The sequence below is a fragment of the Maylandia zebra genome, linkage group LG4, assembly GCF_041146795.1.
Source record: "Maylandia zebra isolate NMK-2024a linkage group LG4, Mzebra_GT3a, whole genome shotgun sequence".
In the NCBI taxonomy this organism is placed as follows: domain Eukaryota; kingdom Metazoa; phylum Chordata; class Actinopteri; order Cichliformes; family Cichlidae; genus Maylandia; species Maylandia zebra.
Genome location: NC_135170.1, coordinates 9419123 through 9441015, shown reverse-complemented (window position 1 = coordinate 9441015; position 21893 = coordinate 9419123). Strand labels below are relative to the sequence as shown.

General features: G+C 40.3%; 1 protein-coding gene across 2 annotated transcripts in view; it reads right to left on the bottom strand.

Annotated features, from left to right (window-relative positions):
* pdxdc1 (pyridoxal-dependent decarboxylase domain containing 1) overlaps positions 1–21455 on the bottom strand; it is a 34061-nt gene extending 12606 nt beyond the window's left edge. The window contains exons 1-15 of one of the 2 annotated variants that reach the window (XM_004562875.4): positions 21282–21455; positions 18494–18590; positions 18004–18072; positions 16613–16696; positions 16372–16518; positions 14933–15122; positions 14398–14466; positions 14225–14303; positions 13924–14008; positions 12709–12757; positions 11946–12047; positions 11676–11801; positions 11044–11094; positions 2897–2957; positions 1704–1762 (exon numbers count right to left, since the gene is read on the bottom strand). In XM_004562875.4, coding sequence (XP_004562932.1) covers positions 1704–1762; positions 2897–2957; positions 11044–11094; positions 11676–11801; positions 11946–12047; positions 12709–12757; positions 13924–14008; positions 14225–14303; positions 14398–14466; positions 14933–15122; positions 16372–16518; positions 16613–16696; positions 18004–18072; positions 18494–18567 — 1245 coding nt within the window. In that variant the 5' untranslated portion in view covers positions 18568–18590; positions 21282–21455. Of the gene's footprint in view, positions 1–1703; positions 1763–2896; positions 2958–11043; positions 11095–11675; positions 11802–11945; positions 12048–12708; positions 12758–13923; positions 14009–14224; positions 14304–14397; positions 14467–14932; positions 15123–16371; positions 16519–16612; positions 16697–18003; positions 18073–18493; positions 18591–20923; positions 21046–21281 lie in introns of those variants that run through there. The other variant, XM_004562876.2, reaches the window with a different exon arrangement.
* Positions 21456–21893: the final 438 nt, after the last annotated feature.

The window sequence follows — 21893 nt, the reverse complement described above, 5'->3', positions numbered from 1 at the left end:
AAGGCGGAAGGAAATTAGTAGAAGAAAGAACGAAAAAATGTTATAGGAACAAGTTAGCGCTGCAGACTGTATTGCCGCTGCAAGCCTGAGAATTAAAGAATGGAACTGAGAAATACTGAAGGTGTCATCATTAATGCTTGAGGCATGCAAACATTACAACATGCAAGTCCTCATGTTTTAAAATCAGATACTGGGTTTGCACATGTGACATTTTCATATTGTGAAACATCCTGCAAAACAAAGTAAGCTATACTAACTGTGCTATTTAAGGTTGCATGAAAATACTTGCTTAATAATAGTTTAGTGCAGGATAAACAGTTTAGTTTGTTGTACTGTGATGCAAACCCCCCCCCCCGCAAAGAAACCCAGTGTGTGACTGGTGCACAGTGACTGTGGATTCATGGTCAGAGTTAGTTTACATCAAATGTAGCAGATTAATATGAATTTTAGCTGATGATCCTTAGATCCACTGACTGAATTCCACCTTGATACCAACTTCATACTATCTAGAAAAAAGCCATCATAAACAGTGTAGTGTCAGTGTAATGGATCTGCCAGGACAACTCATGAAACATCTGCTGATATGTTGTTGAATTAAGTCGTGAACATCCGCAAAGAGCACAGACTAATCTACTGGAGCTCACAATAGAAATGATTGTTAGTGATGATTCTTTTCCCCACACTGAGCCATTACAACCAGTTTTAGGGTTCCCCCAGTTCCTGAATCCACTTTAACCCCTGACTCTGTAAAGGCAAAGTGACCCTCTACAGTGTAGCAACAGAAAATAATATATTTTTGAAGTTAATATAGGACAAGGTTCAGTTAGCTTTGCACGAATAGAAACCTCCCCCAAAGAGCTACTTTCTGACTTTGAGTATATTTCACACCCAGTACTTTTTTACTTTTACTTAAGTAAAGAAGTTCAATCACTAATTCAGCTTTTACTGGAGTAGTTTTTAACAGCGGTATTTGTACTTCTACTTAAGTACAGAATGTCCTTACTGTTGCCACCTCTGCCTTTCACTTTTGTTCTGGAATGTTAACTGGAAATTGTAAATTGACTGTGGATGTGAAGTAGATACAGTGCTCAAAGTGTGTAGCATTATATGAATATGTGGTTAAAATGTGACTTGTAGGTAAGACAACTGAGCATTGTTTAAATGCACAGTTGTAGTCAATATGGGTATTGCCAAATTTGAGCGCTTCAGTGCTCGGGTAGAGTAGAAAAGTCCTATGTAAGAACCAGTCCATTTGCTCTTTACCATTTGTCCATCTGTTGATGACCACAGTGTCTAATGGGTTGTGTCAAAGCTCAAATCATCTGAAATTGGTTTCAAATATATCAATGAGTCCACTGTACTGAGATGACCTCCATAAATAGAACACATCTGGGATGTGTCATCATAGATGTCCATCAGAAAAGGCTGCAACAACTGTGTGATGTCAAGAACTCTGAGGAATGTTTTTCAGCATCTTGTTCAATTTCATTCACGAAGATTTAAGGAAACAGGGGTCCAACCCAGTAATAGCAAAGTGCTCAGTGAGTGCATGATGGACACAACACTTCCATGTCACCGTTCACATTTTCTGTTTTAACTGATGTTTTAGACACTTACATGGGATAGTAGATTGGAGCAGCTTTGACTAGCATAGACGCAAATGTGCAAGCTACAGTACATGTTAAAAAAAGAAGAACACTCACCCATCTGTTGAAGGCATCAAGGACCTCTTTTTCTCCAGCACAGAAACTCTCACTGGATGCTAAACACACAATACAGAAGGAAGCGAGATCGATATCTGTGTATGGTGATCTTATTGTTTGGATGTCACATCTCAGTCATTTTCATTTTGATAGTTGATTCTTCGCAAGAGCAACAATGCATGTAAAGACTGTATGCTTTGAAGGAGGGAAACTTTGTTCTATTTTTTTAAGTGGTGTTGAGCAGGCTTTCACAGTTTTCCTTTGCCCATCAGCACCTTGTTATATCTAATTCACACAGAATAAAGGCAAAAAACACCTTTGAATACCAGACTTCAAAAAGTCAGGCAACTATTCCTGAAGATTAATTAAAGACATTATAAAATAGCAAGAGAGTTATAGAGAGTTCTGTTTTGCCTTATTTAGTGTATTTCAATGTTTTTCTATATTTTGAACTGTTATAATAAATTGCTCCAACTACTTCCTAATTGGCTATCAAAATATAAAGAAATAAGAAGAGGTGGGTCAAGACATTTTACAGTATCGCAAGTTCAATTCAGTTCAGTTGCTACAACTACACGTTTCTTTTCCAGCTATTTATTAATGAGTGACTTATGTATATATATGTATATATTGTACTATTCTTAGTTAGCGTATTGTCTGTCTTGTTAATGTTGGTTTATGTTGGTTTATAATGGAGCACTGTAACAAAAAAAAAATTTCCCCCAGGGATCAATAAAGTATTCTGATTCTGATTCAAGAGTTACATAGCGTTGTAGTTTATTAAAACAGAGGGCAACATTTTGGAGGACAGAGGAAGATTGATGCAGCAGGTCTACACCAGCAAGTAGAAGAAATGATGACGAAATGTCCCATTCCCAAGAAATGACAGTCCATTCATCATCCTCAAACTTTTCAACACCTTAATATCATTGCTAATGGGAGGTGAACTCAAATTTTTTTAAAATCACAATTTCCATACCACATCGCACATTCACATCCTCCATAGATGACCTGTTGATTGATAGACTGTAGCTTTCAAACACTGGCTGCTCAAGTCATTAGCTGGCAATATTTGCCTTGCTGTGCTCAAGTTTCATAATTATTCATCTGTCTTAAATACTGTCTTATCTTATCCTTAGTCTTTAATAGAACTTCTGATTTATTTTTGCATTTTGAGAGCATGAAAGTCTTACCAGTACTTTCTTCTTGGTTAAATTTGAATAGCACCACAGGAGAGTCTGATTCATCCTCAACCTGTAGGACAAACAAAGATACAGGTCAGGCATCCTTACTCACATCGTAACTTTTTAACATGGAGAAACAGTTAACATAAAATGAAAGGGTGCAGTGTAAACACATATTTAAGCATCAACGCTTGGTGTCCATGGTTTCTGAATGTATTATGTCTGTGGTAATGGATGGACATAGAGGTTCTGTATTACTTATCAAGTAATATCTGTATGGTGGTGGTAAAGTGAGTCCTTGTCTCACAGTATGAAGCAGCCAAATCAAAGCTCCAGCTTAGAGGATTTAGCTGGTCAAATAAACTGGCCACTAAACGAACACTTTGACCAATAAAGAACTGGTTAAATGTTGGTTTAACTTGATGCCAGCTAGTTTTAACTGGAAACATGATGCCATCATGAATGGATGTATACTAAACAAATGAATAAAAAAAATATAAGATGGACTGAAACACTCAGCTTTTAGTGTTTGCTGACGGCTTGGTCCAAAAAAGCAGTTTATATGCAAAACATCCTGAGGAGATATTTTGCATATAAATGCATTGGCTCCCTTTAGATCAGTGGTCCCCAACCTTTTTTGCACCACGGACCGATTTAATGTCAGACAATATTTTCACGGACCAGCCTTTACGGTGCCATGGATAAGTACAACAAAATAAAATGATAGGACCAAGACGAAAACTGTGGTATTTTGTAAATATAATAATAAACGTCAATTCACTGTGTAATTGTGTAACTTTATTAGCAGCGTCCTCCTAAAAATGCACCAACAACATTGAGAGTAACATCCTCCTCTCTGCCCCTTAATGCTCTCTGGTTGCTATGGTAACGCACAAATATTTCTTTCAAAATAAGACACACAACGACAACACGGGAAAAGACCCAGGGAAACCGAGTTAATGAACACCCAAGGCTCAATTCTTGCGGCCCGGTATCAAACAACTCATGGACCGGTACCGGTCTGTGGCCTGGGGGTTGGGAACCACTGCTTCAGGGCAACTAGTTCTAATGAGAACTTAATCAGTTCCCTGCAGGTCAAGTAGAACCAGTGGTCCATGGTTGCCATCAAATGATCATTATAGAACTCCGAGCAGCATTGCTCCAATATCACTGTAAAACCGTTTTTTAAAAGTCTGAACTGCACAGCTGGACAAAGCAGTTCTGAGAATATAACACTACATGCGTGTTTAATGTTAGAGACAAGCTTAGTGGACTAGCCAGAGTTCAATTAAACAGACAGTTGATCTCAGCGAATCAGCACGTGGTACAAGTCATCTTTTGCTAAAACACAAAGACAGTGACATTCAGTTGATAGGTTAAGGCAAGCATCATGCCTGGGAACTGAACTGAAATGAAGGTTACTGTTTCTGCTTTTGATGTAAGGGTCATAATTAGTTCAAATATGCTTGGGTTGTTAAAGACACATTGTTCTTTTATCCAAGTGAAATTTCAAGGCATGGGTGAACCCCTTCAATCTGGCAGAACTGGCCATTCATTTTTATATTATCCAAGTTTTTCACACCTCCAAACTAGGGGCAGTAAGTAGATAGGGTTTTGTTCTCAGCTTGTATCTTCTTTTAAACAATAATAGCTATCATATTGCAAAACCAAGGATGCCTCAAGGAAAGCTCTGAGAATGTTAGTAAGTAGTAGAATTCATCTCAGTCCTTTATACAACATGCCTCATTCAGACCTATTCATAAAGGAACTTTTTTCTACACCTAAGTGCCTTTTACCTAATATTCACACACCTTACTTGCTCTACAGCAACCCCAAGGTTTAGAAGGACAAAGGTAAGGCTTTCAAAACTAAAAACATTAAACCAACTCTCAAGCAGTATGACGGTCTGGGGCTATTCTGCTGCTAGTGGTACTGATACATTGCACAAAGTCAGCTGAATAATGAAGAAAGGGGGCCTACCTTGAAAATCTTCAACTTGACTCCAATCAACAGCTAGACAATTGAAACTTACACACTAGGGTGTTCCAACAGGATAGTGATCCCAAACTCATATCAAAACTGTTTTTGGAATAACCAAAGCAGGCTAATATTAAGCTTCTGGCCTTTCTAATGCCCTGACCTCAGATTTGTCCATTATACTTAAAAGCTGTGTCTTTGCCAGAAAACCAAGCCATTAAAATGACATATTTATGTGTATGCATATATCTGAGCCCTTATGTGCACGTTTGATTAGAGGAAATATCCAATTAAAACCCAAGTTATTAAAGTTGTATGCTGCATAATCTCCCATCATGAAAAAAGAACAGTTCAAAGAAATAATTAAAAGCCCAAATTTATATGTAAACTCCTGACAACAACCCCATAACTGAGGATTATGCATCATGTTTAACAGCTGAAGAAATACCTTATTTACTACTTATTTCTGCAAGCTTAGTGGACTGAAAAAAGTTTTAGTTCTAGTAACATCAATACTCTTACATCGACATGTATTTAAGTGCCAAGTAAAGGCACGGGTGCATGACTCAATTATTTTTTTCAAATGCAACAACTCGAGTGTAGAGAGGCATTCTCTGAAGTACCTCAAAGAACATGCCTGAGTTATGAATAACATAAACAATTAAGAAGAAGTGGTCCATCCATTAGCCAATGAAGACTGTTGAGCTGATGTAGGTGAAGGGAAATGGTGATTAATAGTAAGAAGAAAATCAAAACAAGAAAAGGGAGGACAGAGGGGACTGGGGAAAGAGTAGAGAGGAAGATGGGCAGAGGCTTGGCCCCACGTACAATAGACAGCATGAGAGAACCCAGAACATCCTGCAGAGAAGCCCTGGAGATGGGTGGAATCGGCGACACCACACCCTGGAACCAAAGTAACCCACACTGACTATAACTACAGTTATACAAACATACAAAAAGGAAGTCTCTCTCTCTCTCTCTCTCTCTCTCTCTCTCTCTCTCTCTCTCTCTCTCTCACACACATATATGCCCATAGAGCTCATTAGCAGAACACTAAATGTTCACTGCATCTGTATAGACTGTGATTTTATGCTTCATATTGCTTTTACTTTCCCACGCTGTCAAACTCAATTCTGTCAACATCACTCTCTCAGAGTCATTTTCTTTCCAGCCTTATGAAAGTAATCAGCCTCTGTTCCACGTGTTTTAAATCTTATTGACCATTTGATCAAGTTGCCACAAATAACCACAATTTACGAAAAAGACTAGAATGAAGTCATGGACCCACTATTAATCAAGTGTGTCATCACATGAGCCAAAGTGTGAAAAAAGGTGTGGTTTATTGCCACCAAAAGTTTCAGGTGAGAACACCCTGTCATGCGAACTATGTGAACTTCTCGTTCAAACCATCTGTCTTACAAAACATGAACAGTGGTGTCCTCAAGTGAGTGACCTTTATCCTTTGAGTCTAGGTGTAGAGCTGAGCCTTGTCCTGTCAAGGTAGCTCTTCTATGTTTTGCTATCTGGCTGCTGTTGTTTCTCCAGTGTTGAGGTCTGTGCACTCCTTGCTGCATTGCACAGTATATAACTATTTCCCTTAGCTTTTTTTTTTTTAGGGAGTTTTGTCGAGTACTTGTGTTGAGCCTTCCATCCTCCTCAAATCCAACAGCACAGGCCAGAAACAGAAAACGATTATCTTTTGTATCTTTCAAGATGAACTTTTTATTTCCACTGAGTTGATGTGAACAGCACAGGTTTTGACCCAAATATCATCCAACTATCTGTATCAGTCGCTAGATGTTATCACTTTGAAAGAGCCAAGAGCTTCCTCTAATGTAAAGGTTCGATATAGTGGGTCATACTGGGGAGCCCATGGCACATTCATGCTTTTGTCTATAGAAATCCTCGTACTTAAAATATGTGGCAGTAAGGCAGAGGGCTAACAGTGTGCAAATCTGATCAGGGATAAAGCTGGTGTGTTGTGTAAGGAGCTGTCTTGCTGTATTTGCCTTTATTTGACAGTCTGCACTGCCTCTGTTGTGGTTATACAAGTAAAAAGTGAGACACCATGAATTCATCTGGATTTTTGTTTGCTGGTGAAGTAGAATTTTTTAATGTGATAGGTGTTCTGCCACCAAGGAGCTGCCTCAGTGATGGATGAGTCACCTTCCTCATCCTCCTCCTCTACTTCCTCTATTATATATCACTGGGATTAAGAAGGTCCGTAAAAAGTATTCCGTTTACTGTCTAACAATATACTTATTTGAAGTCAGGAGCACTCCACCCTGTCATGGGAGCTATGTGAACTTCTGCACTATACACAGTGTGGTCCGGTGTCCACCATCCGGTTACCACCATGACAGGTGGTTTGTGGCTGCAGCCCAGTGCAGCAGCCTCAGCAACAGAGGTGCTGCACATGATTCATTTGAACTCAATGTCCCTAGTCTCCCTTGGAATGCCACCTCTCCCTTTAGAAGCTCTGCCTAAGGTGCAAATTGAAGATCTCGGGACCAGGGCCTCTGCTCGGCATTCCCAGACCACCCTCACTATATGTTTAGGTGTGCCAGGTCTGTCCAGCATCCTCCCCCACCACTGATGTTGAGTTGGATTAGGTGGTGGGGGAGAATGCTGATCAGTTGACAGCTCAGCTCAGCCCCTCTCTTGGACACCCAAGTGTCCAAGAGGGTCCTGGTGCCACATGTACTCATGGACACCTTTAGGTTCTAACACGGTATTTGTTATGGACAAAGTGTGGTTTGCACAAGAGTCCAGTAACAGAACATCACTCAGGTTCAGATTAGGCAGGCCATTCCTCTTAGTCACGCCCCTTCCTCAGGTCTCACTGAGTCCCCAGGTGAAGCACTCTCAAGCACCCCACCAAGGGTTTTCAAGGCCGGGTACTGTGAACTGTCATTTGGTGCATAAATGAGCTAACCCCCCTCGTCCACTGGAAAAACCTCCAATATACAGGCAGCAAGGTGAGGGGATACCAAGATACCCACCCGAGCCCACTGCCTCTCACAAAGGGCAACTCCAGACTGGGACATAGTCCAGCCCTCTTCAGGAGACTGGTTCCAGAGCCTAAATCCTGTGTTGAGGTGAGTCCAACTATATCTAGTCATTATCTCTCAACCTCACACACTAGCTCAGGCTCTTTCCCCACCAGAGAGGTGGGGAAAGAGCATCCTGCAGGTGGTAAGCATACAGGAGTGTGGACCCATGTCCCTTCTTCAGGCTGCACCCGGCCAGGCCCCATGGGTTGAGGCCTGGCCCCCAGGCGCTCTCCCTCAGCTCCCCTGCACGGGCTTGGCTTCAGGTTGGGGGTCCAGTAACTCCATCCTGGGAAGGGTGAACGGTTCCCTTGATCTTACACTCATACGGGTCTTCTGTAATGCTCTTTGTCTGGCCCCTCACCCAGGACCAATTTGCCAAGGAAGACCCTACCAGGAGGCAAAAGCCGCCTGACAACTAGCCCGTGGAATACACAAAACCATCTTCATGTTGGGGGTCACTAATCACATCCTTCAATAATGACTCATGCCACTTACCTGTGTGGCACCTCGCATTGTGCATTATGAATATTCCACATTATATTCCAAACAAACAAAGAAGAAGAACATTAAAACAAATCAGTGTTTAATATGTTACAAAAAAGTTGAAATATGACAAATTCATATCCAAACAACTAATAACTTGCGAATGGAAAGTGTCACGACAAGACTTCCGTCTCTCTAGCAACCTTCTCCACCTTATGTGGTGTTCCCAGGCCAACCGAGAGACATAATTTCTCTCCAGCATGTCCTGTATCTATCCCCTCGGTGGGACATGGCCAGCCTGAACACCTTACCTAGGATGTGACTGCCTCAGCTGGCTTTTTTGATGTGGTGGAGTAGCAGCTCTACTTGGGGCCCCTCCTGAATCACTCAACTCCTCACACTATTGCCAAGGGAGAGCCCATCCACCTTTAAAAAAGCTCATATCGGCTTCTATCCACATTCTCATTGTGTTGTCTTTAAAAAAACTAACAACAATAGTGTTAACAAAAAGATCAGACTTTTCAACAACAATGCAGAGAGCTGCATAACATTTATGACACAGCTATTTACCCAAACTGACCATCAGTTAAAATTAACAATGAGATTAAACAACTAGTATGTGTGACCATAGCAACGATCAGATATCTAGTCAACTAGTCGTGTACAATCCTACTGTGCATCCTAATATTTAATTTATCCCTTACTTTTGTCTTATTCAAATGTTACTGGCAATTTATGTCACATTTAAAAATATATATATTTTATTCAGTTCTGAGCTAATAAGATTCAAAGGTTGCTTCCAATTTTCAGCATTTCAGCATTCAGGATTTCAGCAGATCCCAAGATATATATATTTTGTTTAAATCACACATTTTACAAATAATTATTATACATAAAAACCTGGCCCTAATACACCATAATAGGGATGGACCGATCCGATATTACGTATCGGTCTGATACTGACCTAAATTACTGGATCGGATATCGGAGAGAAATAAAAAAATGTAATCCGATCCATTAAATATCAGGAAAGCACCTCACAAAGCTTGCGACACGGCGTAACTCAGCGGCTGTGGTCTGCGAGACCTGTCGGCGATCTGGTTGAGCATTTGGAGCCTCGCTACCAAACCGGCATTTCATCTCCGAGAAAGTTATCCCAGTGAGAAGTAAAGAAAGTGTGTAAGTTCATCTCTGAATGTTAGTAAAGCATTCCCACGTTAAGCTTAACAACTGATATATGGAGCGACTGCCTCTTCTCTCTCCCTCCCTCTCCTGTTGCTACTGCAATCATGAAACTGATCAATGATCAGCTGATCGGCTTTTCTCTCTTGTTTGTTTTTGGCCCACTTTGCACCAGAAAGAGGAAACCAGCGGCTAAACAACAGCAGCATGTTTAAGCTTGATAAACTGCTGTTAGATTTTATTTAATATTACTTTCCACACCAGGATCCTTTTCTACGTAGCTGACGGCTGGTAACTGTGCAGGGGCGGGTCTAGCAAAGTTTAGCCAGGGGGGCAGTTAGGCCATTAACAGGGAAAGGGGGGCACAAAGACATACTTTTCTTTCTTATTCTCATTTAAAATGTCTGGCTTTTAATAAATAATTATCTGAATCTTACACCCAAAGTTTTTTATCTGATGTAAAAGAATATAGAAGTCCATTACTGTATATAGTAACTATAAAGTCTAATATATCCTAGTAAGCTATAGTACTTTTTCCTTTGAGAAGGTACCATCTGTGCAGTCTGCAATTCTGTTGAAGAGAGATGTTGAATCTATTTAATTACTCTTGAAAATAATTGATTTCTGTGCAATTTCTTTCACACTGCATCAAAATAAAGTTGATTACGTTGATTAAGCATCATGAGGTGGAGGGTGGGGTGTGGCTCCCTATGTTTTTTTCTTTTGCTGGGAGTTGGCAGCCCTATTAGTTAGGCTGCTAAATTTTTCTGCTAAGTACTCTTTAAAATACCAGAATAGGGAGGATGGTGCAGGTTTAAGTTTATTAGATTGATCAGTATTGCTGAACTATGAAATATTTTGGGTGCAGTGTATTATTTGCATACAGGTATAACTAAATAGCTTTAGTGTTTTTTTTATTAAACTTGAGTATGAACTTATACAAAATGCAGCAAGATATTAAAAAAAACAGTTTTATTGATTAAAAAATACACTTTATCGGATTCATATCGGTATCGGCAGATATCTAAATTTATGATATCGGTATTGTGTCGGACATAAAAAAGTGGTATCGTGCCATCTCTACACCATAATACACACCCATCTTCACATCTTTCATCTTAAAAGGTATTTTGTAATCCTGTTGATATTTACGGCTCATCTTGGACAATTTTTGTCACACACTAATTTAAATACTTTAACAAACTATTACTTCAGCAAATGATATTCAGTTTCATCATTGCACACTGCAAAATTGTGGCGTTTTTTTTTTTTTTTGTTTGCTTGTTGCGTTGGGTTTTTTACTGAGGTGCATCTGGATATTTTGTAATCAGTTGCTAAAAACGAATTCCTTCATATTCATTAACATTACTCGTAGAAGCCATCCTTCATTTTGAGCTAAGTCTGCACATTTTAGTATGGTACACATCATGATTAATTTCAGAACATGAAAAATTCACCTACCAATGTTTTGATACAGGTTAGAGATTGTACTTTCTGAAGGAACAGCTGGCTCTAGGAGGGAGACAAAAAGAAGTCAAATGTGCAAACATGTCATGCATTCATTCCTGAAATAAATGTAAACTTTTAACCAATCGCCTTAGGACCCTCTTCCTGTAAACAGACAGTTGATTCAAGCGAGCAGTTGTTTCAAGAGCAGACAGTAAATCACTGTGATTGCAAAGCCATCATTGCAAAGCCATTGCAAAGCAATCATGTGTGTAATCATGCACACAAAATGATGGCTTCTTTGTGTTCTACACATGGAGGTTGTTGATATGGGGAGGAATGAAAACGAATTATTGGTTCTTTTACTAGTTAGCTAACATAAACTAATGTTAGTCTATTGAACCAATGAACCGATCTTGTGACATATAACATTCTGTACTGACAGAAGACTCAATACTGAATCACAGGCTCCTCCATGGTCCTGAAACTGTACAATGGCTATGCAAAATAAAGGGCATTGGTTGTAACTGTGTTTTCTGCTTTGACAAACCAATAAGGCAGTCTTTAAGATGACGCGTTGACACTTTATATAGGAAATGTAGCTATGTACATATCCTAGACATATTTCCTATATTAGTAATCCTCACCAGAGTAGTAGCGTGTTTTATCTTCTGAACAATTCCATTGTGACCAAGGTACTGTAGGGACAGCCAGAGAGGCAGTGCCCGTAGCTTCTCCACAGGGTGGCTGGAAGTTAAACCTGCTGCCAGAGACTGGGAGACACAGTACAGAGACGCAGAGCAATGAGGGAGTTGCACAAACATAATTCCCAAGACCCCACTGGATCACCAAAAGATGTCACAAAAGTGATCACAATATGCACTCTTTCAGTTTCTCTGAAAATGATGTCAGCCCACCAGTGCAGGGTCTTCATGTCTGTAGAGGGTGACAGCAGTCACAGCCGGCAGTCCTAGCCACGGACCTGGTGTCAGTGTCATACTGTCACTTCTGGTGGCTGCCTGCAGAGACATGAAAGACCAATACCGATACACAGAACTTACATTAACACTTACAAGAATGGCGCATACATTGGAGGCTGTGGGAAGGAGAGAATCAAGTGCTCTTATTTCTGTTGAGTTTCTAAACTTTCACTTGTATCTTCAAAACAAATTAAAGGAACACTTTTAATCAGTGAAGAATCAAGACATTCAAACTTTTGGGATATATCTGGTAAGTAGTAAAAGGGGTTGGTCATCAGTTTCAACTGCTCTAGTGTTAATGAACACAAGTGCACTAGAGGGGCGACAATGAGACAACCGCCAAAGCTGACTGTTTTACATTTGACTGGGGTCAGTGTCACTACTGGCAGCATGAGATGGTATCTGGATCCTATGGAGGTCCCACAGGTAGTCCAACACCTCCAATTGCCAAAAGATTGTCATAGAAGGTAGTACTGGTAACAGTAAAGTGCCCAATATCCTCTAGTTTGCCCTGTGCTCACTGCCTGGCAACATGGATCCTAACTGGCATTTACCATAGGACACAAGAACGGGAATCCGGTAAAAAAAATTTTTTTATTAAGTCCTGATATGTAAAACCTTTGAATTTCAATGGAGTGTGCTTTCTTTTTTTACAGTTGTAGTATAACCCCATATTGGATAGATTTTAATATAAGTTTACCATGATAGAAGAGGTGACCTGACCCAGTGCTAGGGTTGCCAGATTAACCCTGAAAAAGAAAACACATAATCAGCTAACATTACAGCAGCGATGTAAATTTAAAAAAAAAACAACTCCACTTTTTCTTCAAGAATTAGTGGCAAAGAGCAGTGCAAACCAAGCTTTTGCTATAATTGTACAGGTAAGAAAATGGATGAAGACAAGAGAGTTAGACATAATTGGGATCACGTCAATACACAGCTAGATTTCTGGAACCGGTCTCCTGAAGAAGAGCTCAATTTTGTTCTTTTGAAGTTGTCTTTGGTGAGAGGCAGCAGGCAGGGGTGGTTTGGTTTGGTTAGGCCACGAATATAGGCTTTCAGTCTGCCTCAAAGCAATTCTGGCAAACCATCAGGGGGAAGTGTTGCTCTACTTACCTGTCTATTTTTTGCAGATGACGTGGTTATGTTAGCCTCACTAGGCAAAGACTGGAGAACCTCCAAGTCTTAGGCCATGGTTCTCAGCTGGAAAAGGATGGAGTACCCTGTCTAGGTTTCTGGGGCTTTATTCAAGAGTAAGGAGGGAGTTGAGTGAGAGACAGATAGCAGAATTGTACTGATTGACTATGGTGAAGAGTGAGCTGAATGTGAAAGTAAAGATGACAATTCACTGATTGAGCGACTCTCTTCCCTTTGATATGTCCTTGAGCTCTGGGTATTGACTGAAATGATGATATTGCAAATACAAGAAGTGGAAATTAGTTTTCTCAGAAATGTAGTTGAGCTCTTCCTTGGAGAAAGGGCTAGTGATAAAGAGCTCGTCCATTGAGAAGGGGCTTAGAGTGTGGAGAGCAAGGAGCAGTTGGGGTGATTTGAACGCATGACTGGGACGGCTCACTGATGTCAAATGTTTCACACATGTCCGTGAAGGTTCACAGTCATCCAGGTCATGGTAGTCTATGCCCAGAGTCAGGTCTGAGCATATCTGCTTAGACTGCTGCCTCAACAATAACCCACATAACCTGACAGATAGTGTTCGGATTGATCCAAACAAATTGGCTTCTTTTTTTCAGCTGCTTGGCAGCAACCAAGTATCATTTTCGAGCCACCATAATATCACAGAAGCTGGGTCATCGAAAATGTACTTTGCATGAATATAAAATCAGTCTAAACATCCATTTGAAATTGTTTTGTTTTTGCAATCCATCTATTTTAGAGGTTGACAGGAGCTACCCACCCCTCTACATGAAGCCACATGTTGTACTGATCACACAGTTCCTTCAGTCGACCTAACTTGTCTGTGTGCCCTGCTCCAGGGGTACCTGAAAAATTAAAATAATGGATAAGTGGAAGAGAATGGATGGTTGGATGAATGGAAATATACCAAAAACATATAATTAAGTCACTGAAGTTCATATTCAAAATGCAGAGTATTCTCTGCATTCTGAATTGCTGTTTTACCATCAAATGTATCATCTTTAACTCTTTAAGCACAGACATATATAAAGTGCAATGTATAAACTGTGACTGTCATTTACCTGCATTGGCAATCAGCAACAAAGGAAGCTTCCCTGCATTTATGTCCTCTTTGATGAGTTTTTCCAACAGGGCAACATCCTGACGATGACAAAAAGGATCCAAGCCAAAATAGTTTTTATCTAAACTACCTGACAGATAGGTGTATGTGTTTTTCTAATCTGTGTTCTCCTACCATTTGGTGTTGGGATCCAAAGAGGGTGTTGCATGGCACTGTGCACAAACTGGAGAGAGGCAGGCCAAGCTAATGATACAAACACTGGCATGAAAATCACTATCTATTGTGTATTCAACTGGATGAAGTACAAGAGATCCTATATAATGGTAATACTGTCCTTCCACCCCCCCCCCCCCCCCCCCCAAAAAAAACAAAAAAAAACAAAGGAAAAATGAAGGAAAAAGTCTGAAGTGTATAGGTTACAATATTATTATTTCAGGTTTGATTAAAAAAAAAAAGTGGAATCAAAGGATAAAAGCAGTGTCATCTCTGGTGCCTTTCCCCTCGAAGCAATCATGCTAGGTAAACACATTGTTACATACATTGACAAAAAATGTATGATTAATCACCCCAAAACTAAAGGAATAGTGCTCTACTTCTAAAATTAGTTGGTAGTGTAGGATTGGATCTGCCATTACCGTGACTTTAGGTGTATTCCTATAAAGTATTTACACACGCCTTTTTTAAAGCTCGTGTGTCCCAGCCATCCTACCTGGCTGCACAGATGCTGTCCGAGACCAGGCCTGCAGGAGGCACTCTGATAGATGACTGGCTGCCTGGTGTTTAGGACCACATAACCCTCAGTGGCATATTCTTCATAGCGAGCGTTGATAACGAGCCGGCACACTTTTACAAGGCCATCCCTGTCATCCTCATGAAAGCAGGTAGACCCATTCTCATACCTGAGGAACAGATGAGCAGCATGGATGGTTGGACAGTGCAAAAGGATTAAAGTAATAGTCCAAATAAGCAAATTTCATTATGAGAAATATTTCTGTTGTTTTGATTCAGCAATGCGCCCCAGGGCAGCTGTGGCAACAATGTAGCTTGCCATCACCAGTGTGTGAATGTGTGGATGACTGAATGTAGTGTAAAGTGCTTTGGGCTCCTTAGGGACTAAGTAAAGCGCTATACAAATACAGGCCATTTATGACGCTATGAGAAAGACTTGATAAAGCCAGGTTAGGATGAGAACACTTTGAGAGTGTTCATTGAGAAATATAGAAAAGGCGATAAAGAGCTGCACTGTGCTGTTGTAGATCTAGAGAAAGCATACGATAGGGTGCCAAGAGAGCAACTGTGGCAGTACATGAGGAAGTCAGTAGTGGCAGAGACGTATATATGAGGCCGGTACAGGACATGAAATGAGGACAGCAACACAGTGCTGAGATGTCTAGTGTTACAGATGGGTTCAAGATGCGAGTGGGATTACATCAACAATCAGTTCTGAGCCCCTTCTTGCTTTCACTGGTGATGGATAGGTTAACACTTGAGGTCAGGCCGGAGTCTCTGCGGTGTTCGCAGATGTATAAGAGAGCGTGGAATGGTAGAGATAAAGTCAATAGAAACAAGACAAATATATGCGTGTGAATGAGAGGGAGACAGGTATAAGAGTGAAGCTGGATGAGTTTAAATACCCGTGGATAACCAACCGAAGCAATAGACAGTGCACAAGAGAGGTGAAGCAGGGAGTGCAGGGAGGGTTGACTCGATGGAGACGAGTGAAGAACTGTTAAAAATTAGATGCTAAATATAACGGCAGTATATTAGGACTCTGTTCTATATTGGCATATTTTTAAGATTTTATTTTAAAAAATAGCAAGCTCATTTGCATGAAGAGGGGAGCTGGAAAGGTGGCCTCCAAAACATAATGTAGAGGTGCCCCTGGTGCCTTCCTCGTCAGGCCTTGCAAAATCAAAACTTGCTTTGTAGAAACAATATCAATTCAAACAATACTTCTTATTCTTCTGTAAATATTTCATGAAGTCTGTAGCGAAAAGGAATTGGTCCTGTTATTATCAGTCTGAAGAAGTCACCAAGTCAGCATGTTTGTAGACCTCATTTTCAGAAATCTTTTAATAATTAAGACAAGATGTCATATGGCATGTGCATGATGGTGATTTCCACAGACACACAGCTGCAGGGTCATACCTGAAGAGCCTGCAGAGCCACAGGGTGGTGTCAGACTGGATCCGAGTGGTCAGCTTTCGCAGTTGTTCTTTGTCCATCATTGAGATGTAGGCTGCCAGGCTGTGACCCAGCAATGCCATCTGACCGTGTTCACCCACATTCTGCATCCTGTTGAACACAGCACTTTCTGATGAGCCTTTTCTGATTAGCCTTGTGCGGACTATTATTGTGAAATGGCGGTATGTAAATAAAACTGACTTACTTCTGACTGGGTTTATCCTCTTCATCCTCCTCTTCATGAATAAGGTTATGAACCAGGCGCAGTACAGTGGCAACATCCTGACCACTGCACAGGAGACATGAGGAACAGTTCTCACAGTTCATATCAAATGTACTATAATGTACTGAAGTGAGTGGAGCAAAATCTAAAAGTCCAACAACAAAGCGTTCCCTGTCAGCTTCTCTCTATCCCTCCCTTTATATTCACTTTGAAACTTGTTGAGAAGTAGGACTTATCTTTGCCTATTCAGAAAATATTCTGCCGTCTCTCGTTTCCAGTGCTGATTCACTGGTATTGCTGGTATCAGTTCAGTGACTTCAAAAAAAATAACATTTAAATCAGGATGCACAAGTTTAAATGTATTTTTTTCTCTGATCCACACAGACTCAACACTGATAAATGGAGTGCATCTGGAAAGTATTCCCAGTGCTTGATTTGTTTCACATTTAACCATGCTACAGCCTTTCTCTAAAATGGATTACATGTTTTCCGCACACAAAAGATGTCTCTGTACATTCCTGCATCGTTCCTGCTGCCCCACAGCATGATGCTGCCACCACCATACTTCACTGCAGGGATGGTTTTGGCAAAGTGTCGAGCAGTGCCTGGTTTCCTCCAGTCAGGCTGTCATGTGTATTTTACTGAGGCTTGGGTTCCATCTGCCCCCTCTACCATACAGACCTGACTGGCAACAGAAATGGCTATCCTCCTGGAAGGTTCTCATTTCTCTACAGAGCAATGCTGGAGCTCTGTCAGAGGTCCAGCTGTAGGAAGAGTCCTGCTGGCTCCAAACTCCTTCATCATGGAGGCCACTGTGCTCATTAGGGCCTTTAATACTGCAGAACTTTTCTGTAGCCTTTCCCAGATCTGTGCTTTGATACAATCCTGTCTTAGAGGTCCTCACACAACACACTGGACTTTATGGCTCAGTTTGTGCTCTGATATGGGACCTTATACTGACAGGGGTGAGCGTTTCCAAATCATGTCCAGTTAACTGAATTTATAACAGGTGGACTTGAATGACAAAGGCAGTGAATATTTATGTTGTTTTTTTATTTTTAAGAAATTTGCAACAATTTCAAGCAATTTTTTTTCACATTGTCATTATGTATAGAGGTTTACATTACTACATTTTAATACATACATCTCATAAGGGTAACACGATAAAATGTGGAACAAGTGAAGCACTGTGAATTCTTAACAAACGCAGTATTGTGAAAAAAGAGGATTCCATGTTCTTTCTCCCACATTAACAAGACAATTAGAATTTACTTCTGTATATCACAACTGCCAAGAAAACAATCTTCAACCTGAACTGCCTGTGTGTGAATATGAGTGTATGTGTTTTTGTCGTGTGTGTGTGTGTGCCTTACTCTCCCTGAAGGGGTCCAGGGATGCAGCTTCTGCTGAAATGCTGTCTCTCTGTTGCTGCCTCCGGCTCTCTAAATAAACAAACAGATTTTGCAAAGTGTTACTTCGCTTTCCGTGTTGTAATATTCTGCCCTGCAGTTGACTGTACTCTGTATCTTAAAAATAAAGGTCATTCAGATATGAAGTAGTTTTATATCTTTTTATTATGGCATTAAATGTCAATACAAACACTTTTTAGTGCAGCAGTAGGTTTGTGTAAGTGCAGTTATCATTTTACAGCCCAGCAGCTCAACATTATGATGAGTTTCCAATGTCCACAATTAAACTTTCAAACCCAAAACAAGAATCTACCTCTCTATATTCCAATAACTCAGACTTGTATGTTGCGGTCCCATAATGCATTGCATTGGTGAGGTCACAATCCCTAACTCAAGATAATTGCTTGGTAGTTTGCTGATATTATTTTGTACCTGCAGTGTGATGAACTCTTACCTCTGTTCCTCTCCCAGGAACCTCATGGCTTCACTCAGATTTTTTCCCACTTGATCCAACGTGGAGTCCACCATATTCTTTAATATGCGAGTGCTCGCTGGAAGAGATTTAAAAACACTGACATTTTATAATCATCATTACTGTTTCAATTTCACTTGTGTGACAAATTTCATTCACTGAACGTGCACATGTACATTCAAGCACACTGATTTTCTGCAGACTGTACAACATGGTGGAGGTTCCAGTGGTGTTATGAATGTTGTCAAACAGATGGACTGGCACTTCTATAGCTATTACTTGTATAGTTTTGGAATCAAGAAACCAAGAAAACGATTCCTGAAAATTACCAAAGGACAAGAGCGTTTGCCTGCTCAGTGTGTTAACAAATAAATGCTGTCCTTTTGTGTTTACACGCTTCAATAAATCGCTGCGTCTAAGCAAAATATAAAGAACTACTTTATGCCATAGGGAAATGGATAAATGATCTATTCTACTAAAAGAAATTGGGTTCAAATTAAAAAGTTTGAAAAGAAACATGCAAAGACTGGGATGGGGATTGTTCCAGCCATGTCATAGCACTACCAGTAGTGTAGTGTAATGTAAACCACAGTGGAAGCTTTTATAAAGTTCAAAAATATCCTAACACATTTATATTATTTACATACTATCTCACAGCTGATTGTAATGACAGAAATTACACATGTATTCCTGGGATTCATTTTCATTTTCATGTCTCTGACAGAAGACATAAAATACTTTAGATTCCACAAGTGCAGCATTACAGTGATTACAAATGCAACAAATAGCTACTGTGATTCTTAATTAATCTTGTCATTACCTTCTTGATGAACTATTTAATTCTATTAAATATTAAGAAACACTGAAAAATGCTGCCCGATAGCTCACAGTAACACATTGTGATAGCTTCTCTAATTAAACCAGCAGCCACTTCACTAACACTTGTAAATAAGAGATATCTATTGTTATAGAGTACATACATAATAAATGAATAATATGGGGGTTACAATCCAATGTACTGTATACACATCATTACATGCAAATTCATCTTGTCTCTGTAACACAATAAAAACCACAGGGGTATAGTGAGGACTAAGATTTGAGAAAAAGACTTTCGCAAAGTGAAAATATGTTTGAAGCACAGACTTTCAGCTTTCATTTAATAGGTTTTTCTTAAAGAGTACTGCATTAAATGTTTAGCAATTACAGCCACGTTTATACACCGTTTCTCATTGGACATTGTCAGTCATTGCACAACTGACTGACAAACAGATCAATGACGAGGTGAGGCCCATTCCCTTTTATTCCATGACAGATTAACCAGAGAGTTTAATCCAGCTACTGAATATTTGGCAGCTGTTCACTGTAACTCTGAGGTTATGTACTTGACAGGCTTACATTTCATTGGTAAAATACAGTAGAGCATTCAAATGTGTGTGGACTATCTGAACTTCACTGTGTTTACTCTGCACAGCTGCTGCACAAAACACACTTTTATGAGCCTAATGTTTGAAACATTACTGCAGAGATACAGATGGAGGTGTGCCCACATCAAACACCAACTTTAATATGTTGGTGTTTGATGTGGTGCCAGTGTGCCTGCACATGTGATGTGACAATAAAAAGTGATTTGATTTGATTTGATTTACTAATGTCATATTTTTCAAATATATTACCAGTATATATATAAAACTGCTAATTGTGACCTAAATACCAAAGAGAAATATACCATCTATTAAGTCATCTCCTCCCAGTCAGACACGTCTGAAACACCTCACTTAGCAGTCAGCCAGGATGCATCACATTCAGATGGCCAAACTACCTCAGCCGTGGTTAAGATGCAGCAGGTGGTTTTCTGATCTCTCTTCACTTATCTGAAGAGAGCCAGACAGTCCCTTTTGGAGAAAGCTCATTTATACCACTTTTATCCATGATGTCATTCTTTTGGTCATGGCTAGTGGCCACAGGTGAAGATAGTAAGGTAAAGAGGCACAATCACACGTCATCCACTCACCCCGAATCAATTTTTCACGAGAGACCCTGCCAGATGCATTGTACCACGTAAACACAGCTACTGAAATCACATGCGTTTATGAGGAAATGCTCCACAAAGGGGATTTCATACAGTATACGAAAACAAGATAATGTTTGAATATTGTGCATTATTACATTATTGTGTTCAATTAAAAAGAAAAAATAATCACAAAAACGATTAATTATCAATAAACATAGAAGCATAGAAAGCCCTAAATCAAATCCATATTTGCTGTACACACTTTTGCATTGTGTTTGAATTAAGTTTTGACTTGTATAACAGTTTTATTTTATAATAATACAATGGCCTCTTTTAGCCTGCTACAGTGTTATTACTGTATTAGAAGATAGTGTAGCTTCAAATAGAAAAAAGTTTACCATCTGCTCCAAATCTATGCTCTGACAGGCGCACTGCTGCTGTCCTGTTGGGGGAGGAGTTTCGTAGATGTCACATCAGGCTGCTGTCCCTTCCTGGCCTGACAGCAAAGCAGTGTCACCAGCTGCCATACCACCTTAGTGTACATTATGGCGAGGGCTGCTCCATAGGTCCCCTTAGAAATACAGGTTTGGTAGAGGTTCCACCCAGAAGACGGCGAGAGGACAGCGCATAGGAGCAGTGCGTCCGCGCGGGCACGCGGAGCTTGCAGGACACAGACACACACGAGCAAGCGCGCCCACCCCGCTCGGTCCGTCACACACAGCACGGACCGAGCTCTCTCTCCTCTCTTTCACTTACCTTCACTACTCAGCTGACAGGCTGGCCGGCTGTGCACCCCGGACAAACGGATGCAGAAAACCTGTAGCTATGTCACGCCGCAGTGTCCGGTCTGGAGAGCTGCGTGCTGAAATGTTGAATTGGACACGTATTTACTGCTCCGACTTCTTTTAGTTTCCTGCAGACTGAACCGGAGAGTTTACTTCCTGGACCTGACGTGCGACGTGCCTTCGTTCCACGCTGGCAACGCTGACGTCATGGTTTTGTCACAGGACTGTCCAGGTGGCATTTTTTAAAATTTCTATTTTAACGAACACAGAAATAAAACAGTAAAATTACAAATAAATAAGTAAACAAAAATACAAAGCGTGTTAAATCGCAGACTACTCCTTGGGAGGACATGTTTTTTTAGTGAGAAAAAAGTGATCCAAAAGGAGTAAACTTTAAATTTAACAGAGAAAAACCCCAAGGTAACGAGTAAATAAAATTAACATTTTAACTTTTTTTTCTTGGAAATTATCTCATGGTCAGTAGGGGTGGGGGGAAAAATCGATACTGTGTAGTATCGTGATATTTTGTTTGCTAATAATGTATCGATACAGGGACAGCAGAAATCGATATTTTGTTACAAAA